This window comes from Ctenocephalides felis, unplaced genomic scaffold (genome assembly GCF_003426905.1).
Source record: "Ctenocephalides felis isolate EL2017-DRISC unplaced genomic scaffold, ASM342690v1 CF-g0.4_SCAFFOLD_01604, whole genome shotgun sequence".
Taxonomy (NCBI): Eukaryota; Metazoa; Arthropoda; class Insecta; order Siphonaptera; family Pulicidae; genus Ctenocephalides; species Ctenocephalides felis.
In genome coordinates this window covers 46,758,817-46,776,225 of record NW_020537758.1, presented here as the reverse complement: position 1 = coordinate 46,776,225, position 17,409 = coordinate 46,758,817, and the positions used below count along the sequence as shown (strand labels likewise).

Sequence of the window (17,409 nt, the reverse complement as noted above, 5' to 3'; positions counted from 1 at the left end):
AAATAGCACCTTATTTAATGCCGCTCTTTCTTTTTAATTTCATTTATATGTTCTATCCATGTTAGCTTTTCATGTATTATAAGGTCCAAGTATTTCATGTATTTCACTTCTTCTATCTCTGTATTATTTATTTTAATGTTTATTTTAGTAATTTTCTTACTTTTTTGTTTAAAATGTATGTACTTAGTTCTTCCAATGTTAATCGTTAATTTATTTTCAATTAGCCATCCAAATATAATGTCCTTGTTAATCATTTTCATCTAGTATTTTGTTCTATTACAATATCGTCGGCGTATAAGATGTATTTTTCCATTATTTTTGCCTCTTGAAGATTATTTGTATAGATGAATTAATTCCATTTAATGATTATTTTTGAACGTAGTTAATATCAGTATATTATTATAATATCTGTAAAAATTGCATAGAATTCGATTGAATTATGTTTAATTTGATAAACTATTATTACATTTTAAAAATTGACTTACAATTAATTCAATTTCTGTTTAAAATGTTACAACTAATATTTCTCAAACATCATTTTCATATAATTTTTCTACTTATTACTTATCAATGAGTTTTGTGAGCGTTACAAATAAAATTATTTCTTTATACGACAACAACAACCACACCAATTGTGTCTAAACTATTAGAATGGAATAACTAAACGTTTTTAAATTATTTAATTATTTTTGAAGTTTCATTTTAATGTTCAAATAAAAAACAATTATTAACTAACAAAAGAACAATTTGATCTGTCAATGTCAGTTTGACGTTTGTTTGTTTTGTCGTTAAACTATCAAACTGCCATATTGAAAAAACAAACACAAATTGCCAACAAAAAATATTTTTCTAAATGCAATGTAACCATCAGCAACATAATGATGAAGAATATATTCATCAATAACTAACATATGTTTATTAAATTAAAATTTTCTTAAATAATTAAATTTGAATTTTACCCAATATAACTGACTGGAGTAAAAACAGTTTTACTTCATTAACAAAAGTTATTAACAAATTGCAAAAAATGGGAAAACATGCAAAAGAACTACACAATTAAACGAAACTATATTGTTAAAATAAACTAAATAAAACTGTATTCACATCAAATTTCCATGAAACATTATTTTTTTAAATTTACATATCGAAATTAAAATTCGGCATCCTTTCCCTCCCTAGCCAAAACAATTTTTGAATTAATATTGGTATCACTGATCGGTGAACGTCAAAACAAACAAACGTCAAAGTGACAGTTGACAATTCGACAGATCAAATCGTCCTTAAACTTTAATTTTAAACAAACAATAAAAAGTTGCATAATAATACAGAATTATCTCTAGTCACGTTCGCAGTATTGTACAAAGTATTCGAAATACTGGCACATATTTATCAATTTGAATTCACTGATTAGATATAAAGCATTTATTGATACCATAATTTTGTGGATATTGATATGTCAGATTTAGATATGTAACTATTTATTGAGCATAATTAAATATAATTCATACAATAGTTTGACAAAATGCCTATTATTTTGCCTGACTCTGACAGCGAAGATGAATTACCACCAGCATGGGAGGAAAGAGCCACTGCTGATGGCAGTTTTTTATGTGAAGTAAATACCAACCAGATTTTAATTTAACAAGAAAAAAATATTAATAACTTATTAATTAATTTAATAGCCATATCACTAAAGGAACCCAGTGGACTCACCCTAGAACAGGCAAAAAGAAAGTAGTCTCAGGTGAATTGCCTTTGGTTGGATAAAACAAGTTGATTCCGAAGGAAAAGTTTCATATTTTGATAAAGAAAATAATCGCACAACATATACTGATCCAAGGTTAGCATTTGCAGTAGAAGAAAAAACACACCCTCATGATATCAGACAAAGATTTGATGCCTCAACAACTGCTTTACAAGTAAACACAAAGCCAAATTTCTTTTATAATTCTAAAATGATTATAATAGTATTTCAAGATCTCTTAAACTATTTCAGGTATTACATGGTCGAGATCTGTCAAATAAAATTGCAATTATAACAGGAGCCAATTGTGGAATTGGCTATGAAACTGCCTTAACTCAAGCAAAACATGGTTGTAATGTGATTATGGCTTGCCGAAATCTAAATTCAGGATTAGAGGCTATTGAAAAGATTAGGAAAGAAAAACCTGATGCTGCGAATAGGTGTCGTGTAATGGAACTTGATCTATCAAGCTTGGAAAATGTGAAAGCATTTGCTTTACAATGTTTGGATGAGTTAAAGTAAATATTTACATAAAAAATTCAAATGATTAGCTTCCAAATTATATAATAAATATTTGTAAAACTCCATTTTAGAAAAGTTGACATGCTTATATTGAATGCTGGTGTTTTTGGCTTACCTTATTCAACTACAGTAGATGGTTTTGAAACAACATTCCAAGTTTCCCACTTGTCACACATGTATTTAACACTTTTATTGGCACCACTATTAAAAAAAGGCAGTCGAGTAGTGTCTTTGTCATCCGAATCACATAGGTTAATTGTACTAAATTACTAAAGAGTATCGAAAAGAGAATATGGCAGAAATAGTTAAGAACATCACAATCTATTTCAGATTTGCAAATTTTCCCAAAGATAATCTTACTCCAGATTTATTGTCAGTGCCCATGCAAAAGTATTGGTCAATGATGGCTTATAATAATGCAAAACTGTGCAATGTTTTATTTGTGAGAGAGCTATCAAAAAGATGGTGGGCAAATCATGGTATATCAGTGTTTTCAGTTCATCCAGGAAATATGGTATCAACAAATATACAGAGAAATTGGTGGCTAATGAGAATTCTATTTGCTCTTGTTCGCCCCTTCACAAAATCTTTGGTATGAATTTTGGTCTATTAGAGTAATTAATTTCTTATCAGAGAAAAATAACAGTAAAAGTCAAATATGAAATTAAACTATAAATTAAATTATAGTATATAAAATATGAAGTATCATCATCATGATAACATTAGTATATATATGAAATTTCTCTATATGTTATATAAACAAATTACAGCAACAAGCAGCAAGCACGACAGTATATGCAGCAACCGCATTAGAGCTTGAAGGTGTTTCAGGAATTTATCTTAACAATTGCTATTATTGTGAAACTTCAAAATTAGGCCAAAGTGATACTCTAGCCAAAGAACTATGGGACCTCAGCATCAAAATGATAAGAGAAAAAATGGGTGATCAAGAATTGCCTGATTATTGAAATATTCAAATAACAATAATATATAATAATACTATGGTAATAAATAATTTGCAAGATATATTTCAAGTATTTGATCTAAAAATCAGAAACTTTTCCTTTTCTTTCCCAATCCCCATAACGTGTAGGCTCTGGGCCGCGAGGTCCACCAATTTCACCTGTTTTTAAATAATTCTTCAATATACATAACTAACAAGAAAGAATATTAAAATTATGAAAATTACCTGTGTGTGGATTTGTATTATCAGGCCATGGGGGTAGTGGCTCTTTTTCCTGGTAAGGATGTTTATCAAGTTCATCAAGTTTTCCAATAGGAGTCTTTTCTCTTAATTTTTTTCTAAATTCCTCAATTCTGGGGCTCACTGGTTTGGAATCAGGGCTCGGTTTTGAAGAATGCATACGTACACCGGCGGTTAATTGAAACAAAGCTAATGTAGGAATATATATTATAAGCTTCAGAATTTTATGAGTAAGTTAAAAACATACCTCTGCTTTGGATGCATCTTTTAGAACGAATCATTTTATATATTTTATTACATTAAAAGCAAATTTAAGATAAAAACAAATAGCTGTCAGTGGAGGGCCTGCCTTCACTTTTTAGGTTATGTTACATGATTTATTGCCATGTGAGAAAACTAATTTTTATCAGTTATCGATTTTATCATATAAAATTTTATTATATAAAACAAGAATGTATGGTAGAATTTGAGAATTGTTTAAATATTAATTATGCACATTTTTATGACATTTGTAATTAAGTTTTTTTTTAGTGTGCATTCATCCATAAAAAATATCAGGAATGTGAGAGCTGCTATGAATTATGTAGAAGTTTAATTGGGCTAAGTTGAAATAAGTATTTCCTGAAAATGAGTCATTCAGTTTCATATATTAAAAACTGATTTATTTTAATTTTTATTTATTTCATTTATCCAATACAAAAAGTATCATTTGATTTATGACCATTCTTGTGTGGAGCTTCCCCAAGTAGTTTGACCAGCAGCTGGGGTAGGGTTGGCAGCCCATTCTTCTTGCACTTGCTCGGCCCAATCTTGGCTGGCAGCAGCTGGGTAAACAGCCGGAACTGCAGCAACAGGTGCATCATCAGTCCATAATTGAGTGGCTGGCTCATCTCCCGCCCATACTTCAGCAGTATCATGAGCAACAGCAGTCTGTTAAAAAATGCATGGTAAATATAATTTCAAGTATGATATGAATTAAAATGTTTAGTAGTTGTGAGAATCAGACGAGTTAAGTTATAATCTCTGAACAATCATAGGTTCCTTAGTAGATGTCATCATTTTAGTAATAATTGTGGGCAAAAAATCTCATAATTTAAAGTAATATGTAAAACATTAATTCTATAATCTACCTCAACTTTGGCCACAACTTCCTTGTGAACCAGATCCTCCTTCTCTACTTCCTCTGGATCACGGTAGAAGAACAAATCAACTACAACATCCCAAGTCTTCTCACGGGGAATGGATCCACGAAGTCTCAAGACTTCTCTGGACAACAACCACCACATCAAACCAACGGAATGGTTGGACTAAAAAAAAATATTTTTATTAGTGATGAGCAATAACTTAATTTATTTTTTATTGACATTCAATATTTTCAGTGTAAATATTTGTAATCATTATCTTTAATAAATTGGATCCAATTTATCATCATTGGGAACTAAAAACAAACATTTAGGAATAAAATTCTCACCTTGGTGTTGCATGGAATTGCAATATCAACAAATTTCAATGGAGAATCAGTGTTGGTGAATGCAATAACAGGAATGTTCACATATGAAGCCTCAGTGATGGGTTGGTGATCGGAGTGAGGATCAGTAACAATCAGCAAACGTGGTTCACGGAATGCAGCTTGAATCTAAAACATTAAATATACATATAATTCAATAAGCAGATTTTAAATCAGAATGTTCAATTATCGAATACAAAAATTATTAAAAATTTTTTACCTGATTAGTGAAGGCACCAGGAGTGAAACGTCCAGCAATTGGAGTAGCACCAGTATAGTTGGCGAACTTCAATACTGCACGTTGTCCTTGAGGTCTGGAGGAAATAACGAAGACATCAGCTGGATGCTCAATAGCAACAATAGCACGAGCAGCCAACAAAAGCTTCTCCCATGTGCGACGTAAGTTGATTACATGTACTCCATCAGCACGGCGTTTGTACACATATTGCTCCATCTACATGAATCGAAGGCTTTATAAATTAGTTTTTAATGAATTTAACTTAATTAGAATATTGTATTGTGATGTATTGTACCTGGAAGTTCACATTTTCGCTGCCAAGATGGGTGCATGCGGCTAACATTTTGGTAACATCATCTTCCCGTAGGGCAAGAACATCCAAGCCTCCCGACATTGTAACGTCACTTTAGAGCTACGGTGCAACCTAAAGAAAGTAGTCTTTAAGAAACACATGGCAAAACACCAAGATAACCTCAATACTACAATCAAATTAAACTTCATATTTAAAAAATACACATGCCGATAAGCACAGATCAAAAATGTCAACACGTTCAAACAAAATATAACTTGAATAAACGCATGATTAATTTCTGGTAAGAAGATTTAAGATCGGAATTTTTACTTACGTATTAATGCCACTGGGAGCGATTTTAGAATGACCGATCGTGTCATTCGACCAGCATTTCCTAAATATTTAGTGTTGCCAGAGAAAGGATTATGGTACATTTTAAGCAGATGCTCCACACAAAAAACGCGGCAAAATAAACAGACGATTTTAATAGTAATATGATAATAATGTGATTAAATTTAAGTTAAACAACTTATACGATTAATTTTTAGGTAAGACACTAGTAACATTTATTTATACTGTCATCGTTCATTATTTTCCATATCTTTATTTTCATTTTTTATTGAAACCCAGTTTTAAGATATTTCTTTGTTATGCAGAATTCGGCCTATTGTTTCTATTATCATATTATTATGATGTATTTCATTTACATGAAATACTATTTTTTAGATTGTTTGAATAACTATTTTGAGGCTATTGTAGATATATTGCTTTGATTTTACTCCTTCTTGATAATGCTTTGTATGGCTTTGTCATTGATACTTTGACTATATAATAAACGTGAGTAGTTTTTAATCTAGATTTACAAGCATCTTGAAGATTAACATTAATTGAAAATAATTCTGACGAAATTATATTCTTCTTCTTTGTAAAATTATAAAATATAAAAAAAACATAAACAGCTTCAATTTTATAAAATCTATAGATTATCTTTATTAAGGCATGCTTTACAGGCTTCAAAAACTCGCTTTTTTGAGGAATTTTTAGGGAAGGAAATAAATATTTAATTGAAACGAATCTTTTAAGTTTTATTGTTATATATTTTAACATTCTTCTCAATTTTTTTTTATCAAAATATATATCATAATATGTCGGTTACAAGCATTTTGCCATGCGCCACGTGCGTGTCATTTGGCGGGAAAGATGCAGCTGCGACCTAGGTCACAATTTCCATCAGAAATAAAAAAATCAAAACAAATATATATTTTCAATAGTGTAGATTCTAGTTGAACCTAATAAATACAGAAAAAAATGAAGAATTTACCAATTTTTCGCAACTTGAAAAAAAATCATGCTTTTGATACAAAATTTCACTTTAGATTGTCTAAAAAGTGGGTTAATTATAACTTCTTTAGATTCAGTTTTTTTTTAGTTTTTTTTAGATTCAACTAGAATATAATTTTATCCTGAATACAATGAATTTTATCTCGCTTCGATCTCGGTCTCGACTTCGATAGGAAGTTTAGTTCTTCTTCTATCTTTCCCGCCAATTTGAAAGAATGTAAAATTAAAAACCCAGAAACCGCAGCTAGAAGTTTTTGTTCCGCTCGTATATATGCTTGACGCTGACTGTTTCTTCTGTAACTCCAAAAAAATATAATTTGTTTCTGAAATTTTAGGGACATATATTCTTTTCTAGGTTTAGAAGACATTTTTGTAACAAAAAAATCGATTTTTTAAAGCCTCTAAAGCCCCCGCCCTTAAAATTATTATAATATATGAAGATAATATGTAAATAAAATAATAGTTATTATTCAATTCTTTATTAAAAGTACAAAATTGAAGCTTACTACAAATTCTTGGTATTCAACATAATCAGCTATTTTGTGTCAACTAATCTTTGGTACATCAAATTTGATTTAATGTCCGCTCAAAGCTGCTGCGGACGGATAATGAGATCTCATCCATTGGCACCTGTCCCGATCAATTTGTAAAGTTTTTCTTTTTATCATTATTTCCCGCTCATAGTTACTTCTGGCCAAAAGTGCTTCCGCTTTGCATTTCTCTGCTTCCGCCAATTGAACTTTAAGTGCTGTTACACCATCTGCTAGCGATTTCACTTCATCTATAAGGCTGTAAATCAAATAATACAGAATTTTATAGTACTCTTAACAATTGCTTGCAATTGATGATGATGATTAGATTTTTTTCAAATGTTTGTAAATATTAATTTTTACCCAAAACATGGTCCATCTCGACAATTTTCAACACGCGGTCTTTGCAACCTATTATCCAATCGAGTTTGAGCAACTTTCATTGCGTTATCATTTCTTCTCAAACTATCTTTTAAGCACTCTATTAAAGTTTCTGTACTTGCTAACCGATCTAAACACTAAAACAACAATTATTTTTTAACATCCTCTTCATATAAGGTTGTCAAATATCTCTCTTCCGCCTTTTTGTATCATAAACCAAGAGCAAAAAAGCGGAAGGGAGATATTTGACAACCTAATATTTGAAGTTTGCTGTTAATTATCAGTATTAGTTAAGTCCTGAAACATTTTGAAATCAATTTTGTGCTTACTGTTTTCAAATCATTTTCCAATCTCAAACGAAATTCTTCATTACAGTTGATACGTTCGGCGAAGGCTAGATCAACTCGATCTGCTTGCTCCCTAAGATCTCGAGCAGCATTCATCAAAATTGCGTCAAGTGTACCTCGTAAAGTTACTGATTGCTGTCGAACTGCTTCTCCTTCATTTAGGGTCTCTCTTGTGAAATGCTCCCAGTGCTCTAAAGTTGATTGTCTAAAAAACACAAATGGAATAAAGGTATATATTTTTTTTATAAAAAGCTCAATTTATATTTATATGAGAACTCACTGTGGTCCAAGTCTGGTCGCACCTGGCTTAAACAGTATGATGTTACTTTTAATAGTGAGACTACAATTCAAAGTATCAATTTCAAAAGATTGTTGTTTATCGCTCCAATCGCACTCGAGTCGCGCTTTGGCAGTTTTATTAGCTACTAATTGCATTTCGACATCTTTCAAAGTTCTTTCAAATAAGTCATTGATTTCTTTTATCAAAGCTAATTCTCGAATTAATTCCTCTTCAACGTTATCGCGGACCAAATCTGGTTCCATGCGCCCGGATCTCCGCTCGATACATTCTGATACTGTGATAAATTAAGTGCCCAGTTTATAATTTATATATCATATATTTTGATTGGGTATCTGCATGAAAAAGTAGTTGATATTTTTATCATACCAATAGATTCTGGTATTTTAAGTACAGATCCAGCACCTTTCAGCCTTCGTCTCTGCTCTTCTAGTACTTGTACTTCTTCACTCATTGCAAATATTGCTCGTTCCAATTCTGTTTTCCATCTAATAATAGATTGTATTATTAAATTAACTTAATTGTGCTGTCTATATAAAGATAAGACAAAATATACATATTATTATATTTATTTTTTACCTGTTTAATTCTTGAGTTCGATTCACCATTCTATTGGCGTTATCAGCTGCATTTTTGTCAGCAATAGCAAAGATTTCGGACATAGCATTTTTCGAGTTATACGAATTTCTGGAACACATAAGATTTAATAATTTCATTTTTTTTGTCATGGAAAATATTTTATCATAAGACTGTCACCTGTATGTTTCCTGCATTGCACTATCTCCTTTATTTAAAAGATCTTTGTTATGTCGACGCCATTCGCCTTCGCTATATCTTGTGATGGAATACTGATCCACAATTGGACGAGTTCCGGTCATTCCCGCCAAAGGACCCCAATCTACCCTACCAGTAGCCCAAGGACCTAGAAAATCAGAAGAGGTTTGAAGTTTATAAACAGTGCAAGATTTTTTCTGGTTCCAAAGTATATTTTACTACGGCGATTTAGGAAAGTGCTCGATCAAATTATACCGATAGGTCCCATAGCATGGTCCTTTTTAGCGGGCATATAATCGTCTGCTTTCGGCATGTAGCATGCTCTCTCATCTCGTTTTGGGGCTCCTACTGCAGTGCCATCAAGGGCCATGCCATCCGCTTTAACCTGGGGGCAAGGGTCAATACCACGCTGATTCCGGTTTACCGTTAATTCGTCTCCTGGTACAGCCGGAGAGCAGTCGGTTATAGGCTCTATTTCTGATTGGTCATAGTTGATCTGAAGGAAAACGATAATTAAATTGAGTTTTTGGAATTCTTAAATGTAATATTACATAATAGATTAAATAATCAATTCACATTATAGTTATTATATCGAACGCATAATAACAGTTACGTAAAACCAATTAATGCTGTATTTAAAGTATAATATAAACGAATTTTATCTATTTGGGTATCCATATATGGATCTATAGATTTATAGATTTGTAGCGCCTTAACAGAAAATAGTTCTATGCAAGGAGGCATTGTTTGCTGCTATTATTTTATATATAATTAGCAATTTGTGCATAATTTAAACAGGTCAATCTCTAATGCTGTCTATTTTTATACAATAATAACATACTTATTTAATTTTAATCATCTTATTTGGGTTTGAATTAGTACTAAACAGAATCGCGGGTTAAAGAAGATCCCTTCCAAAGTCTCCAATGTTATGTAGCAATAACATTGTCAAAAACGTTTTATTTTTGCCTCTCATAAATATTTACAAAAAAACAGCAGAAAATATTGCAAAAATTTGATGTAAATACATATTACATATAAAATATTCATTTACCTCACTGTGTCCGGCTCTTGCCTGGCACGGCGGACATTGCTTTGCAGTTATTGAAGCCATGTTGAAACACCAGAATCTAATAGGATTTATTTCATATGTAATCAATGATAAAATAAATGATTTGCTTCTGCAACGATTGCACGTAGCCTTTAATTTGATTTTCTTTATTTGCAGTGCCTTCTTACCTATTCTTATACTGAAAAAATTTAAAGTAATGAAATAAAAAGGATTTAGAAACTTATACAAAACGCTCACATATTGTATTGACAAAACAAAACGATGCCATCAAATGAAAAGATCCATAGCAACGAAATGTCACAATCTTTCCATAATTTTAAACAGATATTATAATTAAAACCTAGTCATAATGATATTTTCCTTATAATTTAATCAAAATTCAAATAAAATGAATACTAAACCGCCACGATTTGATGTTAAAAATATTATTGTCTTAAATTTCGATGAAGATGCGTTGGATAAAATCTGTTTTAGAGAAAGTTTATTAATCAGTCATTGCCGGAATGTTGATAATAATCGAAAATGTGTACCGTTTGTTGAAAAATGTTCGGAAGTTTGTCCTAATGAGCAATGCGACGACGATATAAGTGATCCAGATGATATCAATAATGAACTTTTTCATCCAAAACCGACCTCGATACAAGCTAAACAAGGTAAAGAAGTTCTTTGTATATATGCTGGAAATATTGCTTTATTTATAATATTTTTTATTATTTTTAATAATAACAGATAAATATTATTTTCTGTGTGAAGAATATAGTTGTCCCATAACTTTTCTGTAGATTCACAAGAGGTAAATACAAAAAAGCATAAACGTAGACATCAGTGCAAAAAAAAGTACTGCAAAAGAAAAGAAGCTAAACTCATTAAAGAAACAGACGTTGTTTTATCGTCTGACCGCATTGACGATGATGATTTCGAGGATGATGTTCATGAAGATGATAATAATGCAACACCAGATAAAATTAGAATTTTAAAATTAAGTGATTGTGATACATCTGGAGGTTTCTGCATAAACATAGAAAATGTTGGCCAACATTTACTGCTGTATCTTGCCTCACAATTTTCCGTAGAAGGATGCACAGCAGGATCTAGTATTTTATCTACATCAGACTTAAACTTGACTTTAATTGAAGAAAGGAAAACCGAATATATAACACGATCTGAAGATAAAGTAGAAGAAAAATGTATCCACATAGGACTGGATGAAAATAGATATGTCGTGATCAAATCTCATAAGTATGGAGATAAAGTTCGTAAAATCTGTGGAAACTTAGAATTTGAAAATGCAAAATATTTATTATTTGATGGTGCTGGCATAATATTGATGCGCTACATGGCTATTACAAATTTCAAAGGCCGCGTGGAATTAACAACAATGCTTATAAATGGAGATATTGCAAAAGTATGCATAGAATCTAGTGGATACAAAAAAGCTTGGGTTTGCAATTCTATTAAAAGAGTTATAGAAATAGAAAAAACTATTATTGAAAATTGTGGTATTGTGCAAAAATCCTTGACGGTTCTATTGCCTGACGGCCGTATGATCAAGCATGAGTGGGAAGGGTGCGATTACATAATACATATGAATCCAATATCCAACATATCAGGAAATTTATCTTCGAGCTGGGAAAATGATATCGAATTACTTTCACGATATTTGGACTATAAAAGTAAAAGGAAAGCTGATCATAAAAGTTATATGCTAGACGCACCTGAAGCGCAAACCATACTTTCTGACTATTTGCAATACATATTATTAACAAAACCATCAAATGTTTTAAATTATACAATAGATTATTTCAAATGCATGAGACCATATTGAGAGTATTACCTAAAACCGAGATTAAAAATGTAAATTTCATGAAATGAAAGTTATGAAATAATTTATAAGATTTGTCAAAATAATAATTATTTTTCATTTAAATTGTATATTAATGTTAAAATATATACTTCTTTAGATTTTGTACAAAAGTATTCATGCTTCCGTAGGTTTCACTCTGCCAATCGTTTTTGGCATTTTCTTATTAGTAGAATCTTCTAATTCTTTTGGTTTATAATAATGTGGAGCTACTTCCAGAAGCCACTTGCTTTCTATTTCAATTACTTGACGCATAAATTCTTTTGTTGTGAACACTAATTCATGATAAAGCAACCATCTAGGTAAATCTTCAAATAATGAACTGTTTGGATGAATCATAACAGTCTGAAAATAAAAATCACATAATATTTAAACTGCAATATTATTCTAATATAAACAAAATAAACTCAGAGAAATTCCACATTTTATTGAACCTATCTTAATATTATTTAAAATCTCAAGCAGACAAAATACTATGTGAAGATGTAATTTCTTCTATAAGAAAAATAGCTGATACACAAAACTAATTCTTTTTCATGCAAAATGATTGAATATAGCAAAATCAATAAATTACTTATGATCTCATTATAATCTATTTTAATTATTTAAAACATTATCTAATTTAATATTATATTAATTTTTACATTTATTAAAATCAGATCTTCTTTTAAAAATGGTATTCAAATTCAATTTTAAAAAAGGTATTCAAATTCAATTTATTTTTAATAAAAATTATTGCAGAATTTCAAAACAATCTTATATTGTCAATTATAAGAAGAGCATTAAAACAATGTAAAAAATGATCACTTACCTGATTATGTTTGGCCGTTTTATAATTGCCTCCTTTTGATAATCTTGCTACATGGTAGAAATATCCAGCTGTAATGGCTTTTCTGATATTAACAGTTTCTGTTAATCCTGAAACCATTTCAATCTCAACACGTTCCATTAAACCAACTAATTGTTCTCTTACATCTCTAGCCCGTTTCAAAGAACTAAATAATATTTATTAAGAAAATTAATATTATTAATAAGTAAGTTTATGATTATTTAAGTTACATGTTCAAGTACTAACCGGTATTGCAAAAAATTTTCATAACACCATTGTGTTGAAAAATCAGATTCAGCCCATTGATTATAAACATTCAGAAGACTTAAATGATCCCCACCAATGTGATTAAAATTTTTTCTTGCAGTATCAGCATGAATAATTTTATCTTTCGGCCGATAAAAAATCGCTCCGTTTACCGATAACATTGCAGCTATAGTAACAATTTCTTCAGAACATTTGTATCTATAAAGAAAAATATATATTAAGGAGTATGTTTTGCAGTTCTAATATTTTTTTTATAATCATTATCTTACTTCTCACTAGCCAATAACATTTTAGCCATCATAGGATCAACAGGAAATTCAGCCATTCGTCTACCAAGTTTTGTCAATTCTCCATGATGATTTAATGCACCTAATGCATACAGTTGTTCTAAAGCTAATACCAATGTCTCATGAGGAGGAGGATCCAAAAAGTCAAAATGAACCAAATCATTTATACCCAAAGCCTTTAATGTTAACACAGCATTTCCTGAAAAATAAAAATAAATCATATAAATCAATTGAGGAGATGAATGGATCAATGATTAAACTGCATATTATTGAGAAATGAAAAGTTATTTATCATTCGAAACTGAGATTTGTGCTAATGATAACACTAATAATGCAAAGTTATTTGCATTACTTGACTTACAACAATTATCAGGGAAGGTCTTAATTTAATAAATATTTATTATGTTTACCTAAATTAATCCGCTGTATTTCAGGAATAGTGTTATCTTCTAGTTCATGGGCATAAGCCCATGCAGTATATAATCTGAAGCATTTTCCTGCTGCAACTCTACCAGCACGACCAGCCCTTTGATTAGCTGATGCTTTTGATATTGGTACGACCATTAAACTTTCCATACCTATAAGTAATTAATAATCAATACTAACTTATTCTTCATCTTTATACTTCAGTTTCAAAAATTTCAGAGTAATTAAATTTACCTGTCCTGGAATTAAAATTATTTTGTTTGGCAAACCCAGGGTCTATAACATAAATAATGTTATCAATGGTCAAACTCGTTTCTGCAATATTTGTGGCTAAAATAACTTTTCTTGCCCCAGGAGGTGTTGGTTCAAAAATTTTTGCTTGCAAATCACTTGGTAAATTAGCATATACAGGCAAGATAATCAGTTCCTTCAATTTTGATCCAAGTCGTTTTACACGATCCTGAAGCATTTCATTACATGTTTCTATTTCATCTTGACCAGTCAAAAAAACTAATATATCACCTAGAGGTTGAGTTGCATGAATTTGTAGTACAGAAACAACACATGCATCAACATAATCGGCTTCTGGAGCACGAGTATAGTATATATCTACTGGAAACCTAAGAAAACAAAAATACATACCATATAAAGGGTATAAAAAATATATAAAATACATACCAATAATTAAATTAGTATTAGTAATTAATTGCTTCCTAACCTTCGGCCTGGTATTCTAAAAATAGGTGCATCATCAAAGAAGTTTGAAAATTTTTCTGCATCTAATGTGGCACTAGATATTAGTAACTTCAAGTCTTGTCTAAATCTTGCTATATCTTTAACTAATCCAAATAAAATGTCTGTATGTAATGTCCTCTCATGAGCTTCATCAATTATCATTACAGAATAAGATGCTAAATCTGGTTCTGATAAAAACTCCCTATGTAATGTACCATCAGTCATGTATTTCAGCACAGTTCTTTCTGAAGTGCAATCTTCAAATCGGATACTGTATCCAACCTGGTAAAATAAACAAATTAAATATCATTAAGATTTAAATTAGAATTATGCAACATAATGACAGTAAATGAAGAAATTCAACAAAAAACAAACAACTACAAAAAAAGAATAGACGAGCACCCAAATTACTTGGCCAACAAAGTATACTCAGAAGCGCGCCCAACAAGACTAAAACGAAAAATTCCAAACGATCTTATAAATTTGTAAATTATTATTATTATTATTATTATTATTATTGTTATTATTATTGTTATTATTATTATTATTATTGTTATTATTATTATTATTATTATTACTATTATTATTATTATTATTATTATTATTATTATTATTATTATTATTATTATTATTATATTATCTTACTATTTCTATTATTGTTATTTTGTTATATTTTATTATTTTTCTAGTATTATTTTATTATTCTGAAATTTTATTTATATTATTTATTAATCTTATTTTTATTATTATTTGCTTATATTTTACATTAAATCATATTACGGATATTATTTTTATGTAAATTTTATCCTTTGCTCTTTTATTTATTTAAATTTATATTATTATTTATCAATATTACTTGATGTTAATAAATTAGCAGTTGTAATAATTATTGAAATTAAAAAAAAAAAAAAAAAAATAATTAAAAAAAAAATGTTAATAAATAAATTAATATAATTAACAAAAATTTATATAGTAGATGTTAATTAATTTTAAATAAGATTTTCTTACTTCATTTCCAAGTTTGACACCCATTTCCTGAGCAACACGAGCTGCAACTGACATAGCAGCAACTCTTCTAGGTTGTGTACATCCAATTTTTTTTCCATCTTCAGTAAAACCTGCTTCATACAAATATTGAGGTATTTGAGTAGTTTTACCTGATCCAGTCTCGCCTTCAATAATAAGAATCTAGTAAATTTATAATGAGATTAGTATCATACCATACCTAATATTTGATTTTATTATTTTATTAATTGCCTGGTGTTCTCGAATAGCAGCAATCAAATCTTGTTTAAATGGGAATACTGGTAAAGACTTTTTAGTTTCCTCTATATCCATTTTTTTCTTTTCGGCTTCAGTTTGAACAGGTTTTTTATCTTTGTCTTTAGTACCATCCATACGCAAAGCTTGTATAAATTCAATTTGATCATCTAATAATAGCTCATATTCATCCTGTGGTCACACATTTTTTTTATAAAAATAATATATATATTATTATATTCAACACATATTTTTTGTAATTAAAAAGAGAATATTATTACCTTTTTTGAATCACTCCGAGAGCCAAATTTGTAAACAGCTGATGACATCTGTTCTTGCTCCCATTTTTTTTGTTCATGATGGGGAAGCTTTTCACCTTCGTCAACCTCAACATATTCACCTACAATTTTTATAATATCATAAAAAGTTAACATAAGATAATTAATATTTAGATGTATGTTTAACCTGTCTCTCCTTTTTTAATATCTCTTGGCATATGATACCTTTGAATCCTTTCAAGTTCTCTAGCCTTTTCATGTTCTTTAGCAATCTGAAGTAATTGTTTTTTATGTTCTCTGTCACGTTTTCTCCTTTTCAGTTAATCTAGCACAAAGTTAAAATTTAATTATTTTTATTCTACCAAATAATATCAAAATAAATAAATATTTGCATACATTTCCTCTTCAAACAAGTATTCATCATCTGCTATATCTGCTTCCAACAGCAGCAACTTTATCTTCTTTACGTTTCTCCAGATATTTTCTTCTGGATTGAATTCTGAGTACAGGTAACATTTTATCTCGATCTTCAGCTTCTAATTTTAACCGTTTGGCTGCTTCTTCAAATCTATTTCCAGAAGCCTGTAATCGAAATATATCATAAAGGTTTGAAAATGCTAAATATCAGCTAATTAAAATTGAAATATTTTATATAACAATAGACATTTTGTTCTGAAGATAACTCTATAGGATCTAAAAATTTATATAAGAATAAACATTTCGGTCTATAAATAAAAAATCTTCAGCAGCGATTTGTATATCATATGTATTGTATATATGCAAAAATTTCGTAATTATATATTTATCATACATTTGACTATTTTGTATAATAGAAAATTATGATGGGTAAAGTATACTCAAATTAGTATCTGTAAAATCTCACCTCCAATATTTTTCTAGTCTTATTTTCATCTTTTTTCTTAAGTCTTGTAGCAAATTCATCTCTTTCCTTTAATCTTTTAATCGCTGCTCCTCCTCACTGTCTAAACTTCCAGAAGAAGAAGAACTTCGAGATCTTCGTCGACTCATTTTGAATATTTTTATTTTTAATAGAATGATATAAAGTAACTCATTACACTTGTTTTAATTCCAACGTAACGAAACTATTACTCCAGCTTATTAAGCAAGTCTTTACATTAATCGAGATGTAATTATGTTAGACAGTTTAAAAACATAAAAAAATTGTGTATCATTTAATATTTATAACATTATTTAA

The 17,409-nt window shown here is 29.7% G+C and overlaps 3 protein-coding genes and 2 pseudogenes across 3 annotated transcripts; 1 reads left to right on the top strand and 4 right to left on the bottom strand.

Moving 5' to 3' along the window:
• The first annotated feature begins 1,324 nt into the window (after positions 1-1,324).
• LOC113372282 lies at positions 1,325-3,368 on the top strand (annotated as a pseudogene).
• Positions 3,213-3,831, bottom strand: LOC113372284 (succinate dehydrogenase assembly factor 4, mitochondrial-like). Its single transcript, XM_026612608.1, has 3 exons — positions 3,718-3,831; positions 3,456-3,659; positions 3,213-3,389 (listed from the first exon to the last, which is right to left on the bottom strand). The coding sequence occupies exons 1-3, from the start codon at positions 3,749-3,751 to the stop codon at positions 3,310-3,312; spliced, it is 318 nt and encodes a 105-aa protein (XP_026468393.1). The 5' UTR covers positions 3,752-3,831; the 3' UTR covers positions 3,213-3,309.
• A 299-nt stretch (positions 3,832-4,130) lies between these two features.
• On the bottom strand, positions 4,131-5,911 carry LOC113372205 (40S ribosomal protein SA-like). The gene is made up of 6 exons (XM_026612522.1): positions 5,842-5,911; positions 5,511-5,639; positions 5,198-5,431; positions 4,942-5,106; positions 4,601-4,777; positions 4,131-4,400 (listed from the first exon to the last, which is right to left on the bottom strand). Exons 2-6 carry the CDS (start codon positions 5,607-5,609, stop codon positions 4,185-4,187), a joined length of 891 nt encoding a protein of 296 aa, XP_026468307.1. The 5' UTR covers positions 5,610-5,639; positions 5,842-5,911; the 3' UTR covers positions 4,131-4,184.
• A 1,512-nt stretch (positions 5,912-7,423) lies between these two features.
• LOC113373861 (tektin-4-like) lies at positions 7,424-10,292 on the bottom strand. Its single transcript, XM_026614131.1, has 9 exons — positions 10,233-10,292; positions 9,434-9,674; positions 9,161-9,326; positions 8,984-9,091; positions 8,774-8,892; positions 8,387-8,681; positions 8,089-8,311; positions 7,742-7,896; positions 7,424-7,637 (listed from the first exon to the last, which is right to left on the bottom strand). The coding sequence occupies exons 1-9, from the start codon at positions 10,290-10,292 to the stop codon at positions 7,424-7,426; spliced, it is 1,581 nt and encodes a 526-aa protein (XP_026469916.1).
• Positions 10,293-12,228: 1,936 nt separating this feature from the next.
• LOC113373860 lies at positions 12,229-17,225 on the bottom strand (annotated as a pseudogene).
• Positions 17,226-17,409: the final 184 nt, after the last annotated feature.